We start from the raw sequence: 27,556 nt of genomic DNA on the forward strand, positions 1-27,556 counted from the left end.
TTATTTCTTATCATCCTTTTGTAATTTACCACAGTCTAAGTTTCGGTTTTAGATTTTTGTTTTTGTTGAGAAAACCGACTCGATTTACCCACATCCGGGAGTTTCTCTCTCATAGAAATAGAATGAAAGGTTGTAAAAAAAAAAATGAAACTTAGAGTTCCAGAGGTTGTCGCTAATTATTCAAATACGATACCAGCTATCCTTTTTAACTCTTCACCGTTTATTTTCAGTTTAACGACCATTAAAATACATTTCTGTCTTTATTCGTGTTCAAAAAAAATATTTCCAAGACGCTGAAGCCGAAGGCACGTCACCTGAAACCTGTTACTTTTCTCAGCGCCGATCAAGATGGACCAATCAAAGTTGATTTTTTTTTTTTATAAACACTGTTGGGGCAGATTGCGATTTGCATTTCTGTTATGAATATTTGTAACTCTTAAATTAAAAAAAAAAAAAAAAATTAAAAAAAAAAAAATCATCAAATATATATATATATATATATATATATATATATATATATATATATTAACCAAATATGTTCAATAAATAAAAACCACCGTGGGATTCAAACGATTCAGGTTTCTGGGCCATAGAGCGCCCCCCTGTAGGAATGACCTCGCGCGTCTCCTTAGAAACACTCACAGGCCGACAACACTCGCGGTCCAATGAGAATGTATCTCTCTCTCCTATACATACACAAGGCATTTTGGGAAACGAGTTTCAGAAATCCGGATTCTGAACGAGAGTTACGCATTCTGAGCAGCGCAGCGCGGTGTTCGAGCGCGGGTTTACGGCGGTTGCGCGGCGATCTGTTTCTTGTGATTATTTCCATAGAGGAGCATGAGGAACCCTGCGAGATTAAGACAGTAGATCAAACCAGCCAGATCACACATCAGCTCACCCACAGACGAGCATGGATCGGAGGAAGAGAGAGCGCGTGGAGAGTGAAGACGCGTTTATATGAAGGTTTTGGGGAAGAATAAGTCGTTTCGGACAACATAAGGGAAAGTTAAACGGGCAGGTCGAGGAAGAGAAGATCATCGGTCCATCCAAAGATCTCCCTGTGCTTCACAAGTAAGACCACACAGTTTAAACAGATCATAACAAACCTCACATGTCAAGCTGTAGGTCATTTGATTTAGATATGTTTCTGTACGCTGTGTTTTGGCGGGTTCTGTCTCTTTAATAGAGCGACAGTCGCATCAAATGTTACATTATTTCGTTTCTTTCTTTATAACTTCCTTGGCGAAGTGATACAATGTATCATTGAAAGAACAGTTCGCTCTAAAATAGAACGTTGGTTTCGTAATAGTTTAACCTGTGGTTTGGTCATAGATTAAGTGCTGGTTTTGGTTTAGGCTCGGCTTTATTGATGCTCCTGAACGAGGAAGTGGATTCTGAGATGAGGAACATTTCTTCAGAAGCTGAAGTTTGGTATTTTAATTGTATTCAGTGGCGTGTAAGATGTCTAACTGTTGATCTGAATTTATTGTGTGACGAGTCTGTCATATGAATCACTTTGAAGATGCTCAAGTTTATGAATAATATAAACATACTGATCAATCGTCATCAATTCTTCATTGAGACTGGACCTCATTCACTGTCTTTATTTCTCAGTTCTGTTTTTAGATCATCAGATCATGTTCACTTTTTATCAGTAAGACTATTTTAGGTTTAGTAGATCTAGTGGGTGTTCTTTGTATCCAGCAATATCTCTCTCATGTGTCAGTTGACTCTGAATATACAGTCAAACTGTGTGTGTGTGTGTGTGTGTGTGTGTGTGTGCTTAATTTGCTAACTTAGGTAGGAAATGCTCAAATAATGTTTTAGAACTCTTTTAGTACACTTCGCTTTAGATCAGCTCAGTAGAAGTCTATTGTGAGCTCACTGAAATTGGAAAATAGGTAGGTGTGTGTGTTTCAACAGTGAGGCATTTTCTCCTGCATCTGCTGTCATCAGGGTCACATGTCTTAAGTATTGAATGCATGTTTTGTCAGTTAACATGGTCCATAATAGAGTCTGTAGTGGTTTTTGTAAGTGGTTTCACACTTCGGCTCTCTCACCCCACAAGAATCTGTTGCATGCGAGCTTGTACGTAAGATCTTGTCAGGCTGGTTTTAAGTAATTGCGAAAGTGCAATAACAATTTGAATAGAACTTCCTGTGTTTGACTTACACTAAAAAATCATTTTGTATTCATAATGTATATTTCAAGACATGTTGACTGGAAATTCTTTTTAAATAAAAAAAATAATGTTGTAATTCAGAAATAATTTATCTTTTGGTATTTTTTCTTATGATTTTGAGATGCAATATAACCGGACGTGCTTTTGACAGGCTTTGTTTGATTCAGTCACCTATAGTCTAGATTAGTTGTGTACATTTATACACGAGATGAGAAAAAAGAGAGAATCCGATTCCTGTAGCAGAGGTCGAGTCTGCGCATGCGCGCTGCTGACTCGCCGTAATCCTCGCTCATCTCTGCGCGTGCTGGAGAGGGACGGGCTGAATTAAGAACCGAATTAAATTAATAACAGCATCGTATGCATGCACTTCAAAGTGCGCTTTAGACACACGCATGCTGTCATGATGAGTCCCGTGAGGAGATGCATGAAAGCACCGCTGCAGTTCGGCTGCTGTGTGTGTTTATGCGGCGCGCGACAGCAGCAGCATCAGCATCATCAACATCAACATCATCATCATCCGCTCCAGCCGAATCAGAAGTGACCGAACCGGCACACTGAACCGCGCGGCACCTACCGGACCGAGCCGAGACGCACTGCGCACCCGGACGGCAGCGTTTCAGCAGTCGGCATCTTTCTGTATCATCCATCCCGATGCTTTTGACTCTTGACCGCAGTTGAGACCCACATCAGACCGGAGAACCAGAGCGCTCATGTCCTCGCCGGGCCCGAGACCACTGCACCTCACCCGAGCCTCTCTGCGCCGTTAAATATTCATAGTCACGATCTAAGTGTCAAACTTGATACTCCGGTGCCCGGAGAGACAGATGAGAACCTTCACATGCGTCGCCGTCACGTTATGAACATCTGCATGAGCTTTAGATGAGACTCAGATGAGATGAGCAGCTGGATCTACACAAGCAGGACGAGATTCACTGCAGCACCTGCAGTCTGACCTGCTGAGGAACTCTGCTGGGTCAGAAACCCTCTCTGTGCCATGTTATGAGTCCACTGATGCTGCAGACACACATGCATGCATACATGTATGCGCAGTCGCATACACACTGATGTTTATACAGGGGTTTGCACACACATGCCTGCATGCATGCATAGTCACATATATGTTATGTTGGTTTTATATCTGACTGAATATATTTTCTATGCTTAATGGGGTAGATGGTATATTGGTGTTAGCTATACTGGTACTGGCAGGTATTACAATGTGTGTGTGTGTGTGTTTTTTTTATTATTTTTTTTATTAATATAATTTGGGTCAGAATTAGATGCAGATCTTTTTTGTGTGTGTGTGTTCCATGTTTGTAAAGGTATCCATCCTCTTTTCTTAACGTTAAAATAGTTTTAGTGCCTGATCGCAAATATAAAATGTAAAGTTGCCTTATTATATCAGTCATATTTGCCATAAAATAATATTGGTTATCAGGAAGAATACCATGATTTAAAAACATATTATTTACCATTAAAATTTTCCCATATTTAAAATGTTTTTTTTACTAGTTAAAACCTCTTGAAATGCTCTTAGAAGTCCGCAGATTGTACTGTACTGGGTTGAAATAGTTTTTAAAATTGGTCTTTGCATGCATCGCTGAGTAAATGCATGCACACGTACATGCACTCATTCGCATGCGTAGACGCACGCAGATTCATATGCTTGTTCTCTGGACGCTCAGTGATGTTTGTTTTCAGTGAAAGGAATATTTGCTTCTGCAGGCCAGATGAAATGTGACGTATCGTAATCCCGGTGACAGCTGCGGAAAGATGAGCCACAGACAGACAGACAGAGAGCGAGAGAGAGAGAGAGAGAGACAGGCAGTGAACATGATTAGAGGGTCTGTGCTGTGACTCAACCAGACGCATAGAAAAACAAGACAGAAATGGAGACTGGAAACTTTCTCGCTGCGTCAAGCTTCCTCTTTTAAACTCGTGTTTTCGTCTCGAGTGCTTCAGTAATGTGTTGTACTGCCATCCCCGAAGTGTCGTCCTTCCTATCAGGCGAGGTTACGGCAGGTTAAATGCCACCTGAGGCTTCGAGAGACCGGGCCTGTTGAGCTGAAGGGCCCACGGCCCTCGCAGACCTCTGGGGAAAACGGCACCCGTGGATCCTGTCAATCACAGCCACTTCCTGATGATGATCTCTCAGACTAGAGGAGATGTCTGACTCTCCTAACTGAGCTAAAGAACTGTAGACCTCTGTGTTTGAGTGTATTTATGTGTATCAAAGACAAACAGAGGGACGCAGCGTGTGTGCTTCTAAGTTGCTCGTGGCAATGGGGAGTTCTGCATCGTCTCTGACCACAGACAGAGAATCAGATCACGGGTTCAGTACGGCTCCGTTCCCGCCGGCTGCTCCAATGGGCTGGCTCAGGACCAGCCACAGCAGTCCGGTGTGGGGAACCACTTTCATCACACGCCAGCAGCAGCAGCAGCAGCAGCCTATCCCCCATAGAGAGCGCAGGTAAACACGTGCACGCACCAGCATCACCTCATCAGGGGATTTAAGTCAACATGACCTCAAATCGACTGTTTACACACTCAGAAATAATATTAAGATCTAAATTTAGGATTTATGTATTTGAAGTGCATGCATTTGGATTAGTTACATAGACTAGTAAACCTAATGTGATTCATATTTGTCTGTCTTGCATCAATGAAACAGGTCACTAAAAACTCATGGTTTGATTTTATTTCAATTAAAATACATTTATTCAAATTGCTTAGAAACAGCATGCCTCTGTTAATTGTGAAAAGAATTACATTTATTCATGAAACAAGGTTCAAATATGGAACGAGCATTATTCAATTAGTTAAAATGGATTGATTATTTATTTTGTGTATTAAAAACACTTTTACACATTTTTTTTGTTACGATTATAGAAATCTGACCTTTTTCTTTCATGTATGTCAGACAAATATGCATTACATTACATTTATTGGTTTGTTTATGTTCAAACTTTGTAATCCAAATGCATGGAAAATGAAATTCAAATACATTACAAATACATTAATTTAAGCCTTAATATATTTTGAGTGCATGATCCTGGTCTTTTTGTGACTGTTTTATCTGTGCATGTTATTCTGAAGAAAATGTTCTCCCACTTCACTCAATTCAATAATCCAGTCCTGCCCTAGATTTCATTTGGAAATGCATAAAATTAGTTGAGAATTATATTTCTAGTTCATTTTGCATTCGGGTTGTTGAAACTACCATTCAGATAGGATGCATTAAATTGATCAAGTAACAGTAGAGTTTAAAATGTTACAAAATATTTATATTTAAAGTATTATCCTGCTTTCCACAAAAATATGAAGCAGCACCACTATTTCCAGCATTGATAATAATCAGAAATGTTTCCTGAGCAGAAAATCAGTATATTAGATTGATTTCTGAAGATCATGTGACACTGAAGACTGAAGGAATGATGCTTTGCATTACATTTTAAAATGTATTACATTAAGAAACAACTATTTTAAATGGTTTTAATATTTCACAATATTTAATATTTTTCGATCAAATAAATGCAGACTTGGTGAGCAGAAGAGAGTTAAAAAAATAGAAAAATCAAACACAAACCTTAGTGTACTAGTGTATGTAGTTTAGTATGCTCATGTTTAATGGAGTGTGTCAATACAGTGTATAGCTGAAAGTTCTTGGACAGATTCAGTGTGTGTGTGTGTGTGTGTGTGTGATAAGCAGATGGTCTGGTTTTAGCAGATGGTATTGCAGCCACTTCGACTGAAGGCATCCTTTTACTAGAGGATTTTCCCTTTTACACTGTTTGCCAGGGGCACCCTGTGAACCCGTGAGGTTTCTCGTGTGTGTGTGTGTGTGTGTGTGTGTGTGTGTGTGTGTTCACATGTTGATAACCTATCTTTGAGGTTCTTCTCTGTTTCACTGATGTTGATCATGTCTGTGTTACATGTCGAGGCAGGTGTGATGGAGTTGAATCATCAGTATGTTGAAAAGAGTAGCTGATGTTCAAAGCAATAGTTCTTTCAAATAGGAAGATAATTCTCTCACCCTCTGTGTTCTCTGTGGAACAAAAAAGAAAATGTTTAGTTTAAAATGTTGACTATTCATGCTGCTCTTTTGCACACAGTGAAAGTGAATGATTTCCGAACTCCAAAAAGGACCATTTGTAAATGAATAAAGTGCCCCAAGACAAAGTTTCTCATCATCAAAACATCAAACATAATGGTTTCTTGATGTCTTGTCATTAACGTCTTGAGTCGCCATATTTGAATGTACACAGAAAGAACTGAGGGACTGTGAACATTTTAATATGCTGTCATTAAATATGACTTCATTTTTCCTCAAAGGTCTTTTCTTCATACAAAGTTACTATTTGGCTTCAGAAGTTGGACTTCTAGTATGCAAGTAATATATTTTAGTGGATTTTTTTTCCATATATATATATATATATATATATATATATATATATATATATATATATATATATATATATATATATATATATATATATATATTAGAGCTGAAACAACGAATAAAATCAACGATTTTAACAACGATTAAAATCGATTATTAAAATAGTTGTCAACTAATTTAGTCATCGATTCGTTGCTAAATAACTTATCTGCCGTAAGCGGCTTATTTCGTGCATATTTCAAATCTGCGGTGACCAAAGTGTGGCAGTAATGAGCCACCGGAGGATTTACTCGGCCAGTACAACAGGAGAAGTAGCGAATAGCCAATAGCTGGCCTCGTTTTATGTCACGTGCTTCCCGAACAGCGTCTCTGCAGCATTCAGCAGGATGTGGGAGTACTTTATTTTGAGCCTTCAAAAAAGAAGATTAACCTGTAAACTCTGCACTACTGAACTGTTTAAGGGGCCGTTCTTTTGCGCGCTCATGTTCGTTAGTTCCAAAGTAGGCGCGCAGTATGCGCGCTCATAATGGAAGAGACGTGGTCGCGACGCACCCGTTTTTCCAGGTGCGTCCGCACCGCATCGAGTTAAAAACATTTCAACTTTTCAAAATGCAGCAACCGCACCGCGGGTCATGTGACAAGAACTAAATAATCAGCTTCATCCTTTCCCGTAACAACGTTAAAAGCTCAGCCAAGATGAAGGAACAGCTGATCATAGCTGTATATGGATTTCCATTTTTAAATAAATTTAGTAGCAGAGCTACTGCAAGCGATTTTTAGAGCTGCAAATCCATTTATCCTTTGCTGAAATTTCCGCGTCTTCAAGGAGAGAGCACGTCATGGTTGCTTAGCAACGGCAGACGCCTGAGGGGCGCAACTGCACGAGCGCTTTGGAAAGAAGGAGAAAGCGGTGCGCCTAGCGTTTTCCACGCGTTTTTAGGAGCGATTTGTGAATGGCCCCTAAGACTTTTATTTGTGCAGATTCTCCAGTACAATGTTGTTTGCAAGTGTTTAGTTGTAAAAGCTGATAACATTGCTTTTTAACAGTTAACATTTAAAGCCTTACAAACATGTTCTGTGATCAGTTTTTCGTTTACCAGTTCATAATTCAGTCTTGCAGCCTAATTATGACTGAATGAGAGAGGTAAATGTTTAAAGATATTTGAAATGCACTTTTTTTCTAAGTATTCACTGCTCTTTTTCACACAGCAGGTTTTTTTGTGTGTCCGATTTTTTTTTCTGGACAACCTTCTGATGGATTTTACTTTAAATTGTGAGTTCCATTCAGGTTTCATGCCATTGGCACTTTTTTTGAAGGATTGTTTACAATTTCACAGCAAAAGCTATAAAGCTGTTTCCCAGTAAATAATAAAATACAACGCACTGCAATCTTATTCTGTTTTATCCTTATTCTTCGTGAAAATATGTTCTGAAAGATTCCTTAATAAGCTTTGTTCGGGATGTTAAACTACTTTAGGAGCTCTAAGGACTGCCATGGTGAAAACATTATTTGAAATCTCCTTGTGAAATTTGCTAGAGTATGGGTCAGTGTTTTGATTGCAGAAGAGTTCGACAAAGAATTACTAACACATAATAAAACAACTCCAGGTATATTTTTGATGAGGATATGACAATGCAAAATGGTTAAAATCTCTTAAAAATCTATGCTGAATGATAAAGACCCTTTATTAATAATTTACTTGGGGGGGAAAAAATGGAAAAAAACTAAAATATAAGTACATAAACCGATTAATCGATTAATCGTAAAAAATAATCGACAGATTAATCGATTATCAAAATAATCGTTAGTTGCAGCCCTAATATATATATATATATATATATATACACACACACACACACACACACACAGTGTCCAGCCTCATTGACTTTCTTTGTATGACAAAAATGCTTTTGGGATGACATAAGCGTGATTAAATTATGGAAGAAGTAACATTTTTGGGGTGTCTATGCTGTTATATTGAGCCAATCATAATTGACGTAATTTGCATAAAGAAGACAACAGCTAAATGGGTTGTTAAGGCTCAGAGAGAGGGTGGAAAATACTCAATGTATAAAATTACCAAAAGAAACCTGCTTTTATGTACAAGGTTATCATTGTAAGTGAACCTAAGGGACAAAACGAGAATGCTAGTGTAGAATATTTAACCGAGTTAACCTGTCCATTCAGGCATGCGATGTAAAGAAAACAGAGGTTCAGTTGTCAGGCTTGCAGAAACGTCCATGTTTTTTTCTGCAGCACCATCTGCTGTACACGGCTGTTCATTTCCAAAAGTTCAGGGAGTAAAACAAACGGCTGTCACAAACCTTTTTACCAACTGACACGCCACAGACAAACTCGACGGAGCAGCCGCTCAAACAACAGCGTTTCAGAAGAAACAAGCTCTCAGCTGGAGTCACATGGCACAGGACGATGAATTATTCTTACTGCTAAAACAATGCAGTCATATTATTTTTATAAGGATTGCGCAGTGCAAGAGCTCCACATGTCCTTGTGTTTTTTTAAAGGGATTCTCGTGTTAACAGAATCCAGGCAGCTTCAGAAGCACTTTATTTTATGCGTTTATGTCTGCGTCAAATTGTGAACCCTTTCTCTGTGTTCAGATTTGTGTATTTACAACATATATATATATATATATATATACTAATTATTATATTTATATATATTTTTTATTTATATAAATAGTATTTATTATTCAAATATAATTCATTTTAAATTAAATTATTTCAACTTATAAATAACAAATATATTTTAGCCAAAAAATATTTTCTTGGTTTGTAAATTATGTATTGTTTCTTTATCCTATTGTTTATTTACCTATTTTTTTATGACTTATTTACCTTATAGTCTTTGACATGGCCTAAAACAACCAAATAAATGTGTGTGAATGTATTTTTTTTTTTATACAATTTTTTATATATACTATTTTTACTATATAATACACACACACACACACACACACACACATCTACTTTTCAGTTTTTCTGAGGTGAAGTTTTTAAGCATCCAAAAATAAACAACACCACTTTTGCTATGACTTTTGACACTTGAGACATGAGTGCTTTAGGACGTCCCAGTGTGACATCTCGTCCATGAATCAAGCTGTACGTCTCTATTGTGAGTGAGTGTGTGTGTCTTTATCTAGATGTTTCCTGAGTGTTTTATCGGTAGAAAGTGAGTCGCTGTCCTCTGAGGCTTTACTGAGGATTTATTCCCATAGCAACAAGCTCCTATCACATCAGCCAATCACAATTCAGAATGAACTCTCCCTGCTTGTCTCTCTCTAACACACACACACACACACCTTGGTTTAGTATGTTACTTTCAAAAGTCTGTCTTATAAACTAAAATGCCAGAATTATCATAATTTTATTGTTTTTTTGTAGGGGGGGGGGTATGCTTTCATGTATCAGGTTGAGGCAAGTTGCTAATTGTAATGTATCAATTATTATTTATTGGCTGAAACAGTGTCTTCATATTTTGGTGTTACCTTTTGTACTTTTATTATGGCCAATAATGATGCAAACGCAAATACAATAGCTGTTTTGTAGCTTAGACTTTAAGGTTTGTGTATACTGAGAAATATTCACTGGAGTAAAAGTGTGACAGTCTCTCCAAAAGAGGACACTTCAAGCCTAAATCCACACGTCCATATTCATTCATAAATATAGTTTGATCCTTGAATTCTCTTTCACCTCGTATCATGTCGTTTTCCTCGTTTGCGTAATGAAAATCAGATTGCCCTGATCTTTTTTATATGACTCTAATGTGACTGTTTTAAATGGATTCTAGTCAACATAGTTCTTACATGATGTTCATCAGCCCGAAGCCAAAAATATGATGCTGTTGGAATGCTGTTATATCACGTACTCGGAAAAACTATTTCCGCCAATAATTCCCTGCTTTCCAGCAGTGTTAATAGGTCACCGAACACACCCATCATGCACTGCAGCATGCATACAATATGATCAGATATGCAGGCGAGCTTTGATTCTTTGCATTATTTATTAGCTTGATCCTCCTTGGGCCGACAATTAGTTTCACTATGTAGTCAGTCGTATAGTACATACACACACACACAAACACATGTTTGTTTTTGTGAAAAGTGTGTTCATCACATAGGCGTAATGATTTTTATAATGTACAAACTGTATATTCTATGGCCCTACACCAACCCTACACCTAACCCTCACAGGAAACTTTGTGCATTTTTACTTTCTCAAAAAAACTCATTCTGTATGATTTATAAGCGTTTTGAAAAATGGGGACATGGGTTATGTCCTCATAAGTCACCCTCTCCTTGTAATACCTGTGTCATACCCATGTCATTATACAGAGTTGTGTCCTGATATGTCACAAAAACAAGAGCACACACACACACACACACACACAGGGAGGAGTGGGATGAGGGCCAGTTCTTTTAGACCAGTGCTAATGATTGTGACTCACAGTACAAATGTCTTCCTGCATGTATGTGATGGTTTTTGGAGACACTGGGCCAAATGTCTCGGCACTAGGGATGTAACAAGTCACTCAACTCATGATGCAATAGGATTCACAATACTGAATTCACGATACGATTTTCTCGCCACAAGATTAAAGACAAATATAAGTGCTTGGACCAAATTGCTGTGCACTTCTTTGTGAAATTGAAATATGTTGAATAACAAATCTAAATTGAAATTTTAGATAAATAACAAATAAAATAACAATTTAAAACCATTTATGATTAGAGGCTGTGACTGCTTTTTAATCACAAGCACGGGCAGTTTTAAATCTAAATTAGATTGAAATTTTGAAATTTAAAGCCAATTCTGAATGCTCTGACTTTATTTTTTTAACTATACTACATAAAACATCTGCACAAAACAAAAACAGCTGACGAACTGAATGAGAATGCAGATTGACTCTCTGACAGCAGGTGGCGCTGATGGAACAGAAGCTATACAGTGATTCCTTGGTTACTGCTGTAAACGAAACAGTGCCGGGCTACTGATGAAAAGAAAATACCATCTAAACTTTTCTAAATATAGTCAGTTCCCCTCAGAGATACATTCATATAAACTCCCACCCCAACTGTACAAATAACAAATAAAACCGTTTTGAAAGGGTCTTCATGGTTGCCAGGTATGATGCTTGCATGCTCTTGTTATTATTTTGTCCTTTGTAATGGTATTTCATAAATGATAGTAAAGGTCAAATTATGTGAATGTTTTTTAGTGGTTGATATCTAGGAAGCAGGGTGGATTATTAAAAATGCACCTTAAAATTGTTATGTAGATCTTATTTTTATGCATGTAAAATATTTATCCTGTTTGTATACCTTTAAGTATGTTTATTAATTTAATTAAATGTTTTTTTTACATTAAATGGCCTCAGACATAGCATTAAACAAATAAATTGGTTTTATATATGACCAGTATCACAGTTTAAATATTGATTAATCAACCTGTCTGAAATATTGGGTTAACACATTGCTATATTCATAATGTCGGTTTATTAATAATGCATTGTATTATTAATATTCCTTATTAGTCTATCTTTACCTAATGCTATGTGATTTTCGCAACTCCATTCTGCACTCTTTTGTGTACTTGGGAATTGAATTCCATAAATAATTATTTTATCTCTCTCCTTGTTTTTTAGCAACTCTCATTCTCCCGGTTCGATGGCTGCAGTTGTGAGGACTTCTGATTGGTCATGCGGGCGCTGCACGTTTCTTAACTCCAGCGGCTCCTTACGCTGCTCTATTTGTGAAGCTCCTCGGCAGAAGCCGGATTTGAACCATATTTTGCGCCTCAGCAGTGCTGAGGAACCTCGCTGGTCCTGCCCCCGTTGCACTGTGACCAATCACCATGGATTAGGCTCGTGTACTGTGTGCGGAGCACTTCCAGTTACGCCCAACGGACCCCTCCCACCCAAGCAGCCCCCGCCCACTCCAGTACAGCCCACCTCCAGCCCTGAAGCCAAAGGTCAGGTAGCCAATGGGGAGTCCCGATGTGTGGAATCCAATGGGGAGGTGTGCATGGGAGGGGAGGGGTCATCAGAGTGGGCGTGTCCTCGCTGTACTTTAGTAAATACTCCGGTGGCGTTATCGTGCTCGGCATGTGGTGGTCCGAGGAAACTCTCCTTACCGAAGATCCCTCCTGAAGCACTAGTCGTCCCGGAAGTGCGTACACCCGTGGCGGGGTTTCCCACACAAACAGCAGGAGCATCCGCGCCGCTTCTCATCGATCTGACTGAAGATTCTCCACCCCAAGCTCCTTCTGAAATCCCTTCTCCTCCCCCCATCCCGTTTCTGCCCCCTTCCCTGTCCTCGCTTCAGAATAACCCCGTGCCTCGCAGCCGAAGGGAAGTCCCGCCTCCTGGCCGGCCCCCGAATCCTGCCCCCTCGCCAACCTCACCCTCAACCTGCCCACCTACCAAACCCAAGCCCCTCCCACCATCAGACAACTACTCACTCAAGCGCCTGAGTGTGCTGGAGGAGGAGCCTAACAGCCCCGCCCCTCCAGTCACGTCTCCGCCCTCTTGGAAGTGCCCCGGATGCTCTGCTCCCACAGCTCCTCCCTCATCATCCGCCGGCCGCTGTGACGCATGTCGAGGGTCGCGGCCGGGTTCGGGCGGTGATGTCATCGACGTACTGGGCGAGTCGGTGCGATTCACGCCGGCGTCACCGTCCAGTCCAGACTTCAGCTCGTGGGCGTGTTCCAAATGTACATTGCGCAACCCGACGGGCACAGGGCACTGCACGGCCTGCGGTTCATCCAAATTGCACGGTTTCTTTGAACCGTCCAACTGCTCATCGTGTTCTCGGAAACAACAGCGTGCCTTTACATCCACCTCCTCTTCCTCCATCTCATCCCCATCTGCGCAGGACAAGAGCGCGTGTCAGTGGACGTGTCCTGCCTGCACACTCTTGAACGAAGTAAGGATGAAGCATTGTGTGGCATGTCACACCCCACAGCAGTATCTGAATCAGAGGAAAATCGGGAAACCGCTCAAACGCCGGGAGAGCATGCATGTGGAGACGCGCAGACGCACGGATGAAGGAGAGGCCAAGGAATTATGGGAAAACATTGTCAGCTTCTGCAGAGAGGTAAGACACTGTCAGTTTGATTAAAAAAAATATATATATATATATATTTGTGTAGTATTTTTAAATGCGTTAAGCAGCGTCTAAAGATGCAGAGAGTCTTACTTTATACTGATTTTAACAAATATAGGCGGAAACTCTATTCTACAGAGACCCACATATTATATACAGAAAAAAATTATTTCTTAATTTGGTGCCACATTTTATATAAAATTAATTTGTTCTCCCATTTTAGGTAGTGACAAATTTGTTCCGTCATTTTTGTTAAATTGTGACTAAAATGAAATCTAACTAAAAAAGTTAGTTGCCTCAATTTACCTAAAATGTGTAAAAAATTAATAGGTCCTGGGAATGATACTTTTAGTGATATTAAAATAAATTTCAGTAACAGAATTGGTCAAATCGATTTAAGCTGTCCATTTAATTTAATCCTGAAAGGGTAATTATGTTTTCCATATGCAGTTAAATGTTGTTCATTCATTAGGCTAGGGTTATTTTAGAGTTAAATAAAAATTATTTATATGTAAAACATCCTTATGTTAATTCCCAAAACTCGCCTTAGTTATTTTAACTGATATTTTTACTTTATATGATATCCAAAGAGAGTTGGAGTTTTGAAAGAAATCTCTTCTGCTCACCAAGTCTGCATTTATTTGATCAAAATTTTATTTGTAAAATTGTGAAATATTATTATAATGTAAAATAAATGTTTTCTATTGTAAAATATTAAAAAAATGTAATTTATTCCCTTAATGTAAAGCTGAATTTTCAGCATCATTACTCCAGTTTCAGTGTCATGTGATCCTTCGGAAATCATTCTAATATACTGATTTGCTGCTCAAGAACCAAGTTATAGACCTCATCTAACACAATAGATGTACTATATGAATTTTTAATGAACCATCTGTTTTTAATATCAGTTTAAATGTCAGTGATTGATACACCACTGCATCTCTATTGGACTCATCTGTAGTGTTCACACTGTAATATATATATATATATATTTCTATGTGACACACCTGCCCCACCTAAATACTAATGTTCCATCATCTAAACATCCTGCTACTCTATTCTGTTGACATATCAGAGAGACAAGCAGAGCATGAAAACAGTGGCGCCCCTCATATCTGCTAAATATTTGATATATCTCTGACCTTAATCGAGGGGAAAATGCCCAGACTTATGTTAGTATCATCTAAGAGGTTAAATATATTTGGATGCAGCTCTCGCTTGCTTCTCCAGTGTCCTCTTGAGATTTCTGTGTTCTGTGGTTTCCGGACTACACACGTTATTTCCGCAGGAGGGTCGATGCAACATGATAGGAATCCTTACGTTTTCTCTAAAATGAAGTACATGTTTTTGTTTCGTTTTTTTGGTGTGTGTTACATGGCTAGAAGGTCCTTCAGTGTTTTTTGGGGCACGTCAGGATGTGTTAGTGTTTACACTGTAAATCTGTTGTGCTCGTAAGCATCCCTGAAGATGCTCTGATCTGATCTAAAGACTGTTATCAGATCAGCCAGGATGAATATTAATTTCAGGTCTCAGCACAGCTGGGATTTGTCCCAGATGTTCTCACTTCAGAATAGTTACATAATGAAAAATGCTGCATCACAAGCTAAGTTTAGAACCTGTCTAATTGTCTTACCTTTGTCTTGCAAATGGGATTTCAGACATCTCAAACACAAGTTCACATGCATTTTCCCAGCAGCCCCTCCGATCTGCGTCCGTCTGCGCTTGCAACTTGGGAGATGTATTTTTAGAAACGGTTGTGGCAGCAATTAAACGTCTCCCCAGAGTCAAAATGACCCCTATTTCTCCAGCATGCATGTCTTTCCTGCAAAGAAAAAACAAAAAATCAGGTGTTGCGTGAGCTTCTGCAGTCTGTGAGAATGTATGTTTGAAGCTTTATCTGCTGCAGTTTTTTTGCAAATGTACATGTTTCTACATCTTCGTATGATGCACAGCATGTCGACTCTATAAAGATGTGCACACTAACACAAAGTGAACAGAAGGTGATGTTTTAGGGTGAACGTTTGTGTAGTTTTAGGGTAAATAGGGTGAAAATGCAAAATTACTTCCTGCCTGCATATAATATGCATATTATTTAATCATATCTACATAGATTTAAAACTTTTGGTTTTTTTTTACATGATATAAATAAAAAGCATTTACATTTTAGTAACTTATATGTATCTCTATATATGGAGGGATGGATGGCAAATGAGATCTGTATAAATTAAAAAAAAAAAAAAAAAAATCTATTATTTTAATCCTATTTATATAAAAAAAAAATTGAAATTATTTATATATATATATATATATATATATATACACACACATTTCTTAAGTGATGAAAAATGAGATCTACATAAATTAAAATATTTAGTAAAAATATTGTATAAGTCTGTAGATAATATATTATATGCATATTTAATGGTGACAAATGAGACAAATGAAATACACTGTATTTATTACAATGTTATATTAAAATTGATATTAATATTATATTCTATACATTTTAATGATAGCAAATGAGATCTACATACTATTTAAATTGTAATACTTATTTTACAGCATATTTATTTAAAATATGTTAAAACTTCATATGTTTAATATATATCTGGCCCTGGAGCACAGTCTTCAGTTTCTGGGGTATATTTGTAGCAATAGCCAAAAAAAACATTGTATGGGTCAAAATTATCGATTTTTCTTTTATGCCAAAAATCATTAGGATATTAAGTAAAGATCATGTTCCATGAAGATATTTTGTAAATATATCAAAACGTAATTTCTGATTAGTAATAAGCATTGCTAAGAATTCATTTAGACAACTTTAAAGGTGATTTTCTTAGTTTTTATTTTTTTTTTTGCACCCTCAGATTCCTGATTTCCAAATAGTTGCATCTCAGACAAATATCATCTTATCCTAACAAACCAGACATCAATGGGAAGTTTATTAATTCAGCTTTCATATGATGTTTAAATCTCAATTTCGAAAAATGTCACTTAAGACCGCTTTTGTGCTCCAGGATCACATATTAATTAATAATGGCAAATGTTGGTTTATTTGTGTGCGATGATGTTACTGAACTCTTGTTTGTTGTAGAACGCGGTGAACTTCGTGGATGACAGTTTCCCCCCCGGTCCACGTTCGGTCGGGTTCCCCGAGAACGACAGCGTCCAGCAGCGAATCAAAAAGTGGCTCCGCCCTCACGAGATCAACTGCAATAACTTTAAGGATCGTGGCGTGAAGTGGTCCGTGTTCAGGACGCCCCGCCCCTCTGACATACTGCAAGGCCTTCTGGGAAATTGCTGGTAAGAGAAACATGGTTGAGTTTTGGAGTGGAGTGCTAGTTTACTGCTTACAGCTCAGTCTACAGTGGAACAGTATGTGTTCTGCACAGTTACAAGTAACTTCATGTAGGGCCTTTACAGTTGCCAAAAATACAACTGCTGAGTTTTGGTTATAAAAAATAAATAAGCAAGCCCAGCTCAGGTGACAACACAAGTAACATAATGTTTTGCTTTCCATTTAAGTAACACAATTAGTTACTTTTTTATGGAGTACCGCAATATTGTAATGCATTTAAGCTCTGATTATGTGTTTAAACACTATATTTGTCACATGAGCTCGAGTGGAGTCCAGTGTAGTTTAGTGATGTAGGAGTGAAATGTTGGGGGTGTATGGGTTGTTTCACAGGTTTCTAAGCGCTCTTGCGGTGCTAGCGGAGCGGCCCGAGTTAGTGGAGCGTGTGATGATCACCAGAACCATCTGCCAGGAGGGAGCGTATCAGGTGCGGCTCTGTAAGGACGGGACGTGGACCACGGTTCTGGTGGACGACATGCTGCCCTGCGACGAATACGGGTTCCTGCTCTTCTCACAGGTTTGAGTTTGTTTGTTAGGACTGATGTTACATGCTTACAGGCTTGCAGACTGGTCATGACGATTTGAGGTAACTGTGAACACTGAGCAATTTAGATATTGCCATCCAATAAAAATGGAAAAAAATTGCTTATTTTTACCTTCTTGACAACCAGAGGGAGTGATACATTATTTGAAGTTAATTGTAAACGCAAATAGTTGGGATACATTCATATTATTTACTGAACACAAATCACATCTAGATTTATCTGAAGGCAAATTAAAGACATATTTGACACTGTATTTCTAAAAAATATAAATTATATAAATATATATAAATAAATAATATCAATTGTAATTAATTTTATAGTATATGCATATTGTTTATCGAAAACAAATCATATCTAGATTTATCTGAAAAGCAAATTAAATTAAAGACATATTTTACACTATATTTATAAAAAAATATAAATTATATTAATAAATAATATAAATTGTAATTAATTTGATAGTATAAACATATTATTTAATGATGCCCAGTTAGTTTTTTTAATGAAAACTTAATAAAATTAAATTAAAGAATTGCACATTTTTACCTACTAAACAATATGTAACATAGTGGTAAATTATAACCAAAAAAATAATAATTAATTCTAATAGCAAATGTTTTAGAGCGGTTTTGAAAATTATTGAAAACGTTAGTGAAAAGTATTTTTTAAAAGTAAGTGAAAAGTGTTTTAAACATCAAATGAATTGCAAAGTTTAAATATTATTTCTACATTTAACTGTATAAATGTCTATATATTTAATATGTATTTTATTAATTAAATATTATACACTTTTATTAGCATTAAAATGTTATTGTTATGATTAAATATATTGAATGCAATTGCATTAAATAAAACAGTGTCTTTTTATAATAAAGCAGCATGTGGAAAAAAATGTTATGCATTTTTGGAAATGACACTTTTGCTTATCTCTGTTTTCTCTGTTACTTCCTGCATTAATATTTCTTGAATCGGTCTCTTTTTTTCCCCGGGGTTTTTCTCTGGGACAGGCTCAGCGGAGGCAGCTGTGGGTTGCTCTGATAGAGAAGGCTCTGGCGAAGCTGCACGGCTCGTATTTTGCGCTGCAGGCCGGCCGTGCCATCGAGGGTTTGGCGACGCTCACTGGCGCCCCCTGTGAAAGTCTGATGCTGCAGGTCAGCTCAACCAACCCTCGAGAAGAGCCCATCGACACGGACCTCATATGGGCCAAGATGCTCAGCTCCAAAGAGGCCGGGTACGTGACACACTCTCCAGATCGTTCAATTAATTGTCCTGTAATTTAATCACTGTGCTACTCGGCATTCACAAGACAGTTACTGTCCACATGTTACTAGAGATGCTTCGAATGATCGGCTACTGGTGCAGGATCACTATAATGTCTATATATCACTATAACTTCTACTTGATAAAAATATGTTTTCTAAAAGATCCATGTGGGTGATTGTAACAAAAGATAATCAATCAGTTCCTGTGATCGGCTCCAGAAATCCTATTGGGTTAATCAGCTGAATAACCCAAACGATTGATAATTATATTATTTATAAGCATTATTATTGTTTTAGAATTTGCAATAAATGTTAAATGTAAAAGATACATTATTGGATACTTTCAGCCATTATTTAAAAGCTAAACTAAAGTTCAACTAAAATATTTATGTTTATTTATTTATTTTCTTTCTGTCTGTTTATTTGTGATTCTGCTGTGTTTTGTTCGGTTTTATTATTTTTAAACTACAGATAAAAAAGAATTAAAAATCAAATATTCAAAACATAATATAAAACATTATAAATATATACAAGATTGAAATTTTGAATAATCTTTGCTATGAAGTGTTATTTATTTTAAATTTTTCTTTGAATATTCATATGGTATTTATATACCAGCATATATACAGTATTTATTATTGTTAACTGAAAAAAAAAATGTATACCTTAAAAATAAAAGTTTAACTGAAATAAAATAGTATATATATATATATATATATATATATATATATATATATATATATATATATATATATATATATATATATATATATATATATATATATTTATTATTATTATTATTATTATTATTATTATTATATTATTTTAATTTAATTTTAATTTAAATATTTTTTTTCAGTTAGTTATATACCAGGATATATACAGTATTTATCATTAAAAATCATAAAAAACTTTTTTACCTAAAATAAAAAAGTTGAACGGAAATAAAATAGTATATATAAATATATATAGTTATTTTTTATTTATTTTTTTTATTATTATTATAAAAATAAAAAAAATTCAGTTAGTTGCCAAGGTATCATTTCTCTACTAAAACAGCTACAACTGGAATAAATGAAATTAATAAAAAAAAAAACGATAATCCCATATCAGTGATAGTAAAACACTGTTCTGCGCTGGTGTAACTGTGCAGTGAGTTTGTGAAGGTTGTCTGTGTGTGTCTCAGGTTTCTGATGGGGGCGTCCTGCGGTGGCGGGAACATGAAGGTGGATGATGCTGTGTATGAGTCTCTGGGGCTCCGTCCACGACATGCCTACTCTATACTGGATGTCAGGGATGTTCAGGGCTACAGGTCAGACACTTTCACAGCGTGCATACTGTCAAAAAAGAGTTTCTTCACCCATACGACACAAAAGATCTGTTTTTAAGATTGTGTTTTACACATGTTCATACTGATAACATTCAGTACGGGTTTACACAGCATTGTTTGAACCACAGCGTTTGCAGAAGTTCATTTGAAACTTCTACTTTTATATATCCTCATTTTAACAAAACAATACCTATTCCCAAATCCCGAGATCGCTGTTTCAGTGAATAAAGCTTCATTAGATATTATAATCGCAGTAAGCTTTGTGTTTAGTGACTTTCAACAAGAAACAAAGTCACATCATTCGTATTCAGTCAGTTTCATCAGGAAGTTCAAGCTTTAAATGCTGTTTTGGCACGCTTTAATGCATCACGAAAAATCAATAAAGATATTATTAGAACAGCTTGTTAAAAGCTTTGTTAGCATTACATTTAGCCCATTTGATCACTAGAGAAGTTAAGTCTAGAGAAGAGCATTTTGCTAAATATATGCACTAAATATGCCTATATATTCATTATATTAATTTAACCTGTTACTGTAGTTAGTTAACGGAACTGTCATGCAAACAAGTTATGATGATATTTCAACAAAACACATTGGAGTAGAAACCTACTTAATTTAAAAACTGCCTTGTGTGCAATTTACATTTGCCTGTAACTTTTTATTTCAGTGCTGGTTATTGTATCTAAAAATAAATCGTAATTGAATTTAACAGTTTGGATTCTTTGTTAACTGTTACGTTTAATATTATAATAATATGCAAGTGAATTGGCTCCTATGTAATTTACAGCATTAGCTTAGGTTGAATTAAATTTTTTTTATTGAATTTATTTAAATTTGTTGAGTAAACCATTGTTTTATGTTTAGTTGCCGTTCCTGAAAGCATACCGAAATGTGACTTCAAAACCGAGCCGTCATTTTCGTGCACACCTGCTGCTTTGCATATAATGAAGATGATTCATGCTGTCATGCAAAGAACAAAAAAAGCAGTGCATACAGGTTTTTTTGAGGTCATATGATGCATGCATTTTGAAATCGTGAGTGACGACTGTGCACACATTGTGACTGAACAATAAAAGCATGCCAGAGCTGTAAATCTTGAGCGGTTCTGGTAAAGGACGGAGGCTCTTGTGTTTCAGGCTGCTGCGTTTGAGGAACCCCTGGGGCCGGTTCTCCTGGAACGGCTCGTGGTCGGACGAGTGGGCCGACTGGCCCCAGAACCTGCGTCACGAGCTCATGGCTCACGGCAGCAGTGAAGGCGTCTTCTGGATGGAATACGGAGACTTCATTAAGTGAGTCATCAAGTGCTTCATCTGTGTTAAACTGACCTTTAGTCTGAGATCAGCTTCAGCAGATAAAGAGCATCTGATTAGAGGACAGACGTCTTTCAGAGGACATGTGAATGTGCTGATGGCCTGTATATTAGCTTTCTATTTTATTATGTATATTTATTCCATTTGTTGTTTTTGTATTATACATGTATTAGTAATTAGCTCTATATAAAGTTGGTGGAAAATGAGGACGCCATGTTTAATTGAAATGATTGTATTCAATTCTCATTGATTTATATGCATATTATTAATGATAGAACGTGAGATCTACATAAACACATTTCACACCATTTTAATATAAAAAAAATATTGTGCTGGTTTCTGAAAATTCTGTTTAAAGAATATATTAAAATTAATTCGTTTTAAATTATAGAAACGTTATTTAAGGATGGAGGAGTTCTACTTAAATTTGAAAAATGTGCTGTATGTTTTTTGTATTATATTATGTATTATATACAAATTCTGTTTTTTAATACATATGAGCAAATGAGATGAACTTGGAAAAAACAAGACATATTTACACCTTATTTATTTAAAAATATTATTATTATTTTAAAAAAGTTAGTTTTTTATAAAAAAAATTAAAGCTTATAAAAAAAGTCTATTAAGAACATTATATTAAAATGATTACATTTATATAAATTTTTTTTTTATAAATTATGTAACATTATTTAATATGAATATTTATTAAAAAATCTTAATATATTTGAAAACAAAAAATACTTTTTACATCATATTTATTACAAATGTTAATTTTTTTTTAAATTGGTTAAATCAAACAATATCTACATACATAAAAAAAATTATTTATTTTACACCAAAAATATGGTGTTTCTTAGAAACATTATATTACTGTTCAGGTACATTATTATGTTATATATGTTTTGAATTATTTGATATGAGATCTATGTAAACAATAATAAAGACATTTTACACAATTTTTATTAATGATATTAAATAATGATTTAATAATGGCAAATTATATCTAAACTTGAAAAAATATATATATTTAAAAAAAAGATTATTTGACCTTTTATTCATATTCTTTGATGATTGTGAATGACAAAATAATTAAAAGTATTTAAAAATTAATTCTGATCGGGTATTGTTATCAAGGGATGTTCAGATTGGCTCAAATACACAATCACCCGTCGGACCGAGGGATCAGTCTATCTTTAGATCTAGTTAACAGAGAACACCTTACTTCATCTTGTGCGTGCAGGTACTTTGATTCGGTGGATATCTGCAAGATTCATGCTGATTGGCAGGAAGTTCGTCTGCAGGGTTGTTTGCCCTGTCGGGCGAGTAAACCTGTGACCGTCACCGCCCTCACGGTCCTGGAGAGAACCACGCTGGAGTTCGCCCTCTTCCAGGAGGGCAGCAGGTAAAGACTAACAAAATAAATAAAGAATGAGCCATGAAATATTAATCATAAAACAACAGCAACATCAGTTCTGTGTCACTCCTCCAGGCGTTCAGACACGGCCGACAGCCACCTGTTGGATCTGTGCATCATGGTCTTCCGTGCTTCGTTTGGGAACGGGAATAGACTGGTCCTGGGACGTCTGCTGGGGCACAGCAAGCGCGCGGTGAAGAAGTTCGTAGGATGTGATGTGATGCTGGAGCCCGGAGAGTACGCGGTGGTCTGCTGTGCCTTTAATCACTGGCAGATGGACCTGACGGGCGCTTCAACACCAGGTACACCCGGAGTCTGATTGACAGGCGCTCTGACCAATCATAACACTGGATCTGACAGGAGAGTGTATTAACGGTGTGCACTGACGTCTTTCTGCGGCTGAAACAAGATACCTTCTGATGTTCATTCAGGTTTATTTTGTGCTATAACTAGTAGTAAAGAGGAAGAGATGTGATGTCACCACACATTTAAGAGCCACGAAACACTATTCATATGAATTAAAAAAAAAAAAATTGGACAAAATTTCATTCCAAAAGTAAACTGCTCTGTCTCCGTTTTTAGTTTCCTCTTTTTCAGTATAATTTCATTATGAAACGGTTAGTTCCAGTCCTTGATTCTGATTGGTGCAGGTGTTTTATATTCACAATAAAGAAGCACAACAGTTCTGTTTATCACTGCAGCAACATAAACAGTCAATATAGCATCAAAACTGTTTTGTATTTCAGCTGGTGCATTTAACCCACCGTCGAAAAAACATTGATAAGCGTGTGTCTGTGTGGACCCTGGACCACAAAACCAGTCATAAGGGTAAACAGAATTGAGATTTATGCATTAATCATCTCTCCACTGATGTATGGTTTGTTAGGATCGGACAATATTTGGCTGAGATACAACTATTTAAAATCTGGAATCTGAGGGTGCAAAAAAAAAAAAAAAAAAATGAGAAAAATCATCTTTCTAGTTGTCTAAATGAAGTCCTTAGCAATGCATGTTACTAATCAAAAATTAAGTTTAGATATATTTACGTTAGGAAATGTACAAAATATCTTCATAAAACATGATCTTTACTTAATATCCTAATGATTTTTGGCATAAAAGAAAAATCGATCATTTGACCCATACAATGTATTTTTGTCTATTGCTACAAATATACCCCAGAGACTCAAGACTGCTTTTGTGTGCTCCAGGGTCACATATATGGTGTTATTCAAGCTTCATAAGATGAGGTTTGTTACATCAGAACATTCTCTGGCCGTCTACTGTCACTTTTAGGGACTATTTTTTAGTGGAAGGATAGAATTAAATGAATTTACTTAACAAATCAAAGCATGCATTTTTGGTTTTAATATTTGTTTTGTGTGGTAGCCGTTTCCTAAAAGCAATAAGGCACTCGAGGCGTGCTGAACAATGTCCTTCAGCCGTGACCCGTTCACAATACAGCCTCTCGTGCTGCACACAGTCTGGAGAGTGAGCAGGACTCATTTCGGAGCACCTTTTGTGTGTTTGCAGTCTCCAGCCCCACCAGCGCTCGCAGACCCAGTCAGGATCTCCCAGGGTACATCTTGGCCATCTACAGCTCCAGACAGGTGATGGTGGAGCAGGTGGAGGCCCCGTCCACCACACTCGCCGACGCCATCATCCTGCTGACGGAGAACAAGGGAGAGAGACACGAGGTACTGCAGCACTTGAAGAGCTCTCAGAATCAGTTCAATGCATCTAGATGAATATGGAAATATATGTATGGTTTTAAATTTGTAAACAAATGGTTATATGAGGCGCTATATATATATATTGTTCCTGTGACTCAGTGGTAGAGCAATGTGTTAGCAGTGCAAAAGGTTGTGGGTTCGATTCCCAGGGAACTCATGTTAGGTAAAAAATGTCAACCTCAATGCACTGTAAGTCACTTTGGATAAAAGCATCTGCTAAATGCATGAATTTAATTTAATAAAAAAATTAATTTAAATGTAATTTACATTTATAAGGGGAAAATGGTTTAACTTTATATACGTATATGATTTCATTACATTTTGGGGAATTTTGTGTCATTATAAACTTTTATATTATTATATGACATTATACACATTATATGAATAATTGCTAATATGTATATTAATTTATTTGAAATATGTAATTTTAGTTTTACACACACACACACATATATATATATATATATATATATAGTAATTATAATATAGTTGTATTATATAATCATAAATTATTATTTTGTTTGTAATAAAACTGTTATTTAATATTATTAATATTTTTTATGTTGTAAGCAAATTATATGTATATAAAATCAATTTTGTATATATGTAAATATAATACACTTTTATTACATAATCATTAATACATAGTATTGATCACAGATGTATGAATATGTGATCAATACTATGTTTGATTTATGATTGTGTATATATATATATATATATATATATATATATATATATATATATATATATATATTACTTTATTAATTTATTCATTTTTTACAGATTTTGGAATTAAATTTTTTTTTTTTTTTTTAAGTCTTTAATGATGCATTTTATATATATATATATATTTTTTTTTTTTAAATATTAATTCTCTGGGGTATATTTGTAGCAATAGCTAAAAATACATTGTATGGGTCAAAATAATACATTTTTCTTTTATGCCAAAAATCATTAGGATATTAAGTAAAGATCATGTTCCATGAAGTTGATTTGTAAATTTCCTACCATAAATATATCAAAACGTAATTTTTGTTTAGTAATATGCATTGCTAAGAGTTCATTTGGACAACTTTAAAGGTGATTTTCTCAATATTTAGACTTTTTTTTGCACCCTCAGATTCCATATTTTCAAATAGTTGCATCTCAGACAAATATTGTCCGATCCTAACAAACCTTACAAAAATATATACTTAAGACTGGTTTTGTGGTCCAGGGTCACATATTACCTTTACATCAAATTACATTTATTTGATGTAGTTTCCCATTCACTGCAATCAACTGTGATGACTTCTGCGTCTGAGAAGAAGCGTCATTAATAATTCAGCACAAACAGCAATGATGGCCATTTCAGGATGGGATTTGTTGATCTCATGTGTTTTTCAGGGTCGGGAAGGAATGACGTGTTACTACCTGACTCACGGGTGGGCGGGGCTTATCGTGGTGGTGGAGAACCGTCACCCGAAGTACTACCTCCACGTGTCATGTGACTGTACCGACAGCTTCAATGTGGTGTCGACCCGCGGCAGCCTGAAGACCATCGACAGCGTGCCGCCGCTGCACAGGTGAACTCAGCGTCAGAGCAGGCCGTGTGTGACTGTGAATGAGTCCTGTTTTAGTTAAGCTTCGTTCACACTGAGAGCCACTTGACACAGATTCAAAGCTGAATCCCTCTCCACTCATTCACATACCTCATCATCACTAACAGTCCTGTTTGAACACAGTCATTCACTTAAAAAGATATGGGTTCATTCAAACTAAAAATTACAAATAGTGCATACAATTTAATATGCATTTTAATTTATAAAAACAAAATGTTGAGGACTTGAGTTATATCTATATAGATAGATACTTTTCCAACATTAAATAAGTTTATGATATAAATTTCTCTCAAAGCATCCACCACAAATTGTTTATAAAAAAGAAAATAAAGCCTGTTTTAGGACTATTATTATTATTATTATATGTGATGTTTTTATAGCAATTAAGCAATTTTTCCCATTGGCTCACAATTTCCTTTTGTTAACTAAATAAATACATTTTTAAAATCATTTTATTATTTATTTCAATTTTGATCTGTATTTAGTCCATAACTTCTCACCTTGAGTGAAATATATATTTATAATGTGAATTTATATCATTATCTATTATCTTAATTTTTCAGTGAGAGCAGCTAGAATTTGATGAAGAATGTTTAATTGAATGCATTTTAATGTTTCTGCTCAACTTTTGGGGAGTCTTCTTGCTTGCCTGTAAAGTGCTTTCTGTGTATGTTTTCTCTGGCGGAGCAGCAGTATGATGTATTAACACACATGTGTTCACTCACGTGTTGCAGACAGGTGCTGGTGGTCCTGTCCCAGCTGGAGGGGAACGCCGGGTTCTCCATCACACACAGACTGGCCCATAGGAAAGCAGCACAGGCGTCTCTGGGCGACTGGACGTCTAGTAAAGCCACACACTCGCCCCAGCTCATGCCCGACATTGACGGACTGCACAGACCGCGGCCGCTTTGACACACGCTCACACACACACACACACATAGACACCTCTCCCTTCATGAAAAGACATAGAAGAGTTCAGACCTGTGATGATGAACACACACGCAGACACTGAGAGAGTCTGGGTGGAACTACTGAGCCAATCACATGTCTGCTTGCTGAGCCAAGCCCGCCCACTGCACACACACACACACACACACACACTCGCTCTGCTTCATTCACATCCATCCTGGAGTCTCCTGTCACGTTTACACGCGTTCAGTCCGACGGCCGATCTCAACAAAATATCTTCCACATGAATTATTTCACCATAATCAAAATCTGATTTTTTTTTTTTTTAAGGCAAAATTAAGCCTGTTTTTGGGACCATTATTATTATTATTACTACAGTTTCAATTATA

The 27,556-nt window shown here is 36.4% G+C and overlaps 1 protein-coding gene across 2 annotated transcripts; it reads left to right on the top strand.

Annotated features, from left to right (window-relative positions):
- Positions 1-719: 719 nt before the first annotated feature.
- Positions 720-27,543, top strand: LOC132124353 (calpain-15-like). Of its 2 annotated transcripts, XM_059535359.1 has the most exons (13): positions 2,466-3,158; positions 3,911-4,655; positions 12,250-13,699; positions 16,803-17,011; positions 17,397-17,580; positions 18,616-18,839; positions 20,057-20,182; positions 21,337-21,489; positions 22,751-22,912; positions 23,000-23,226; positions 24,455-24,618; positions 26,044-26,222; positions 26,993-27,543. In XM_059535359.1, the coding sequence occupies exons 2-13, from the start codon at positions 4,468-4,470 to the stop codon at positions 27,168-27,170; spliced, it is 3,444 nt and encodes a 1,147-aa protein (XP_059391342.1). In that variant the 5' UTR covers positions 2,466-3,158; positions 3,911-4,467; the 3' UTR covers positions 27,171-27,543. The 2 variants fall into 2 exon arrangements, with proteins under 2 accessions (XP_059391343.1, XP_059391342.1); XM_059535360.1 differs by lacking the exons at positions 2,466-3,158; positions 3,911-4,655 and adding an exon at positions 720-1,074 and having other exon boundaries at positions 26,993-27,541.
- Positions 27,544-27,556: the final 13 nt, after the last annotated feature.

Source organism: Carassius carassius, chromosome 42 (genome assembly GCF_963082965.1).
Source record: "Carassius carassius chromosome 42, fCarCar2.1, whole genome shotgun sequence".
In the NCBI taxonomy this organism is placed as follows: Eukaryota; Metazoa; Chordata; class Actinopteri; order Cypriniformes; family Cyprinidae; genus Carassius; species Carassius carassius.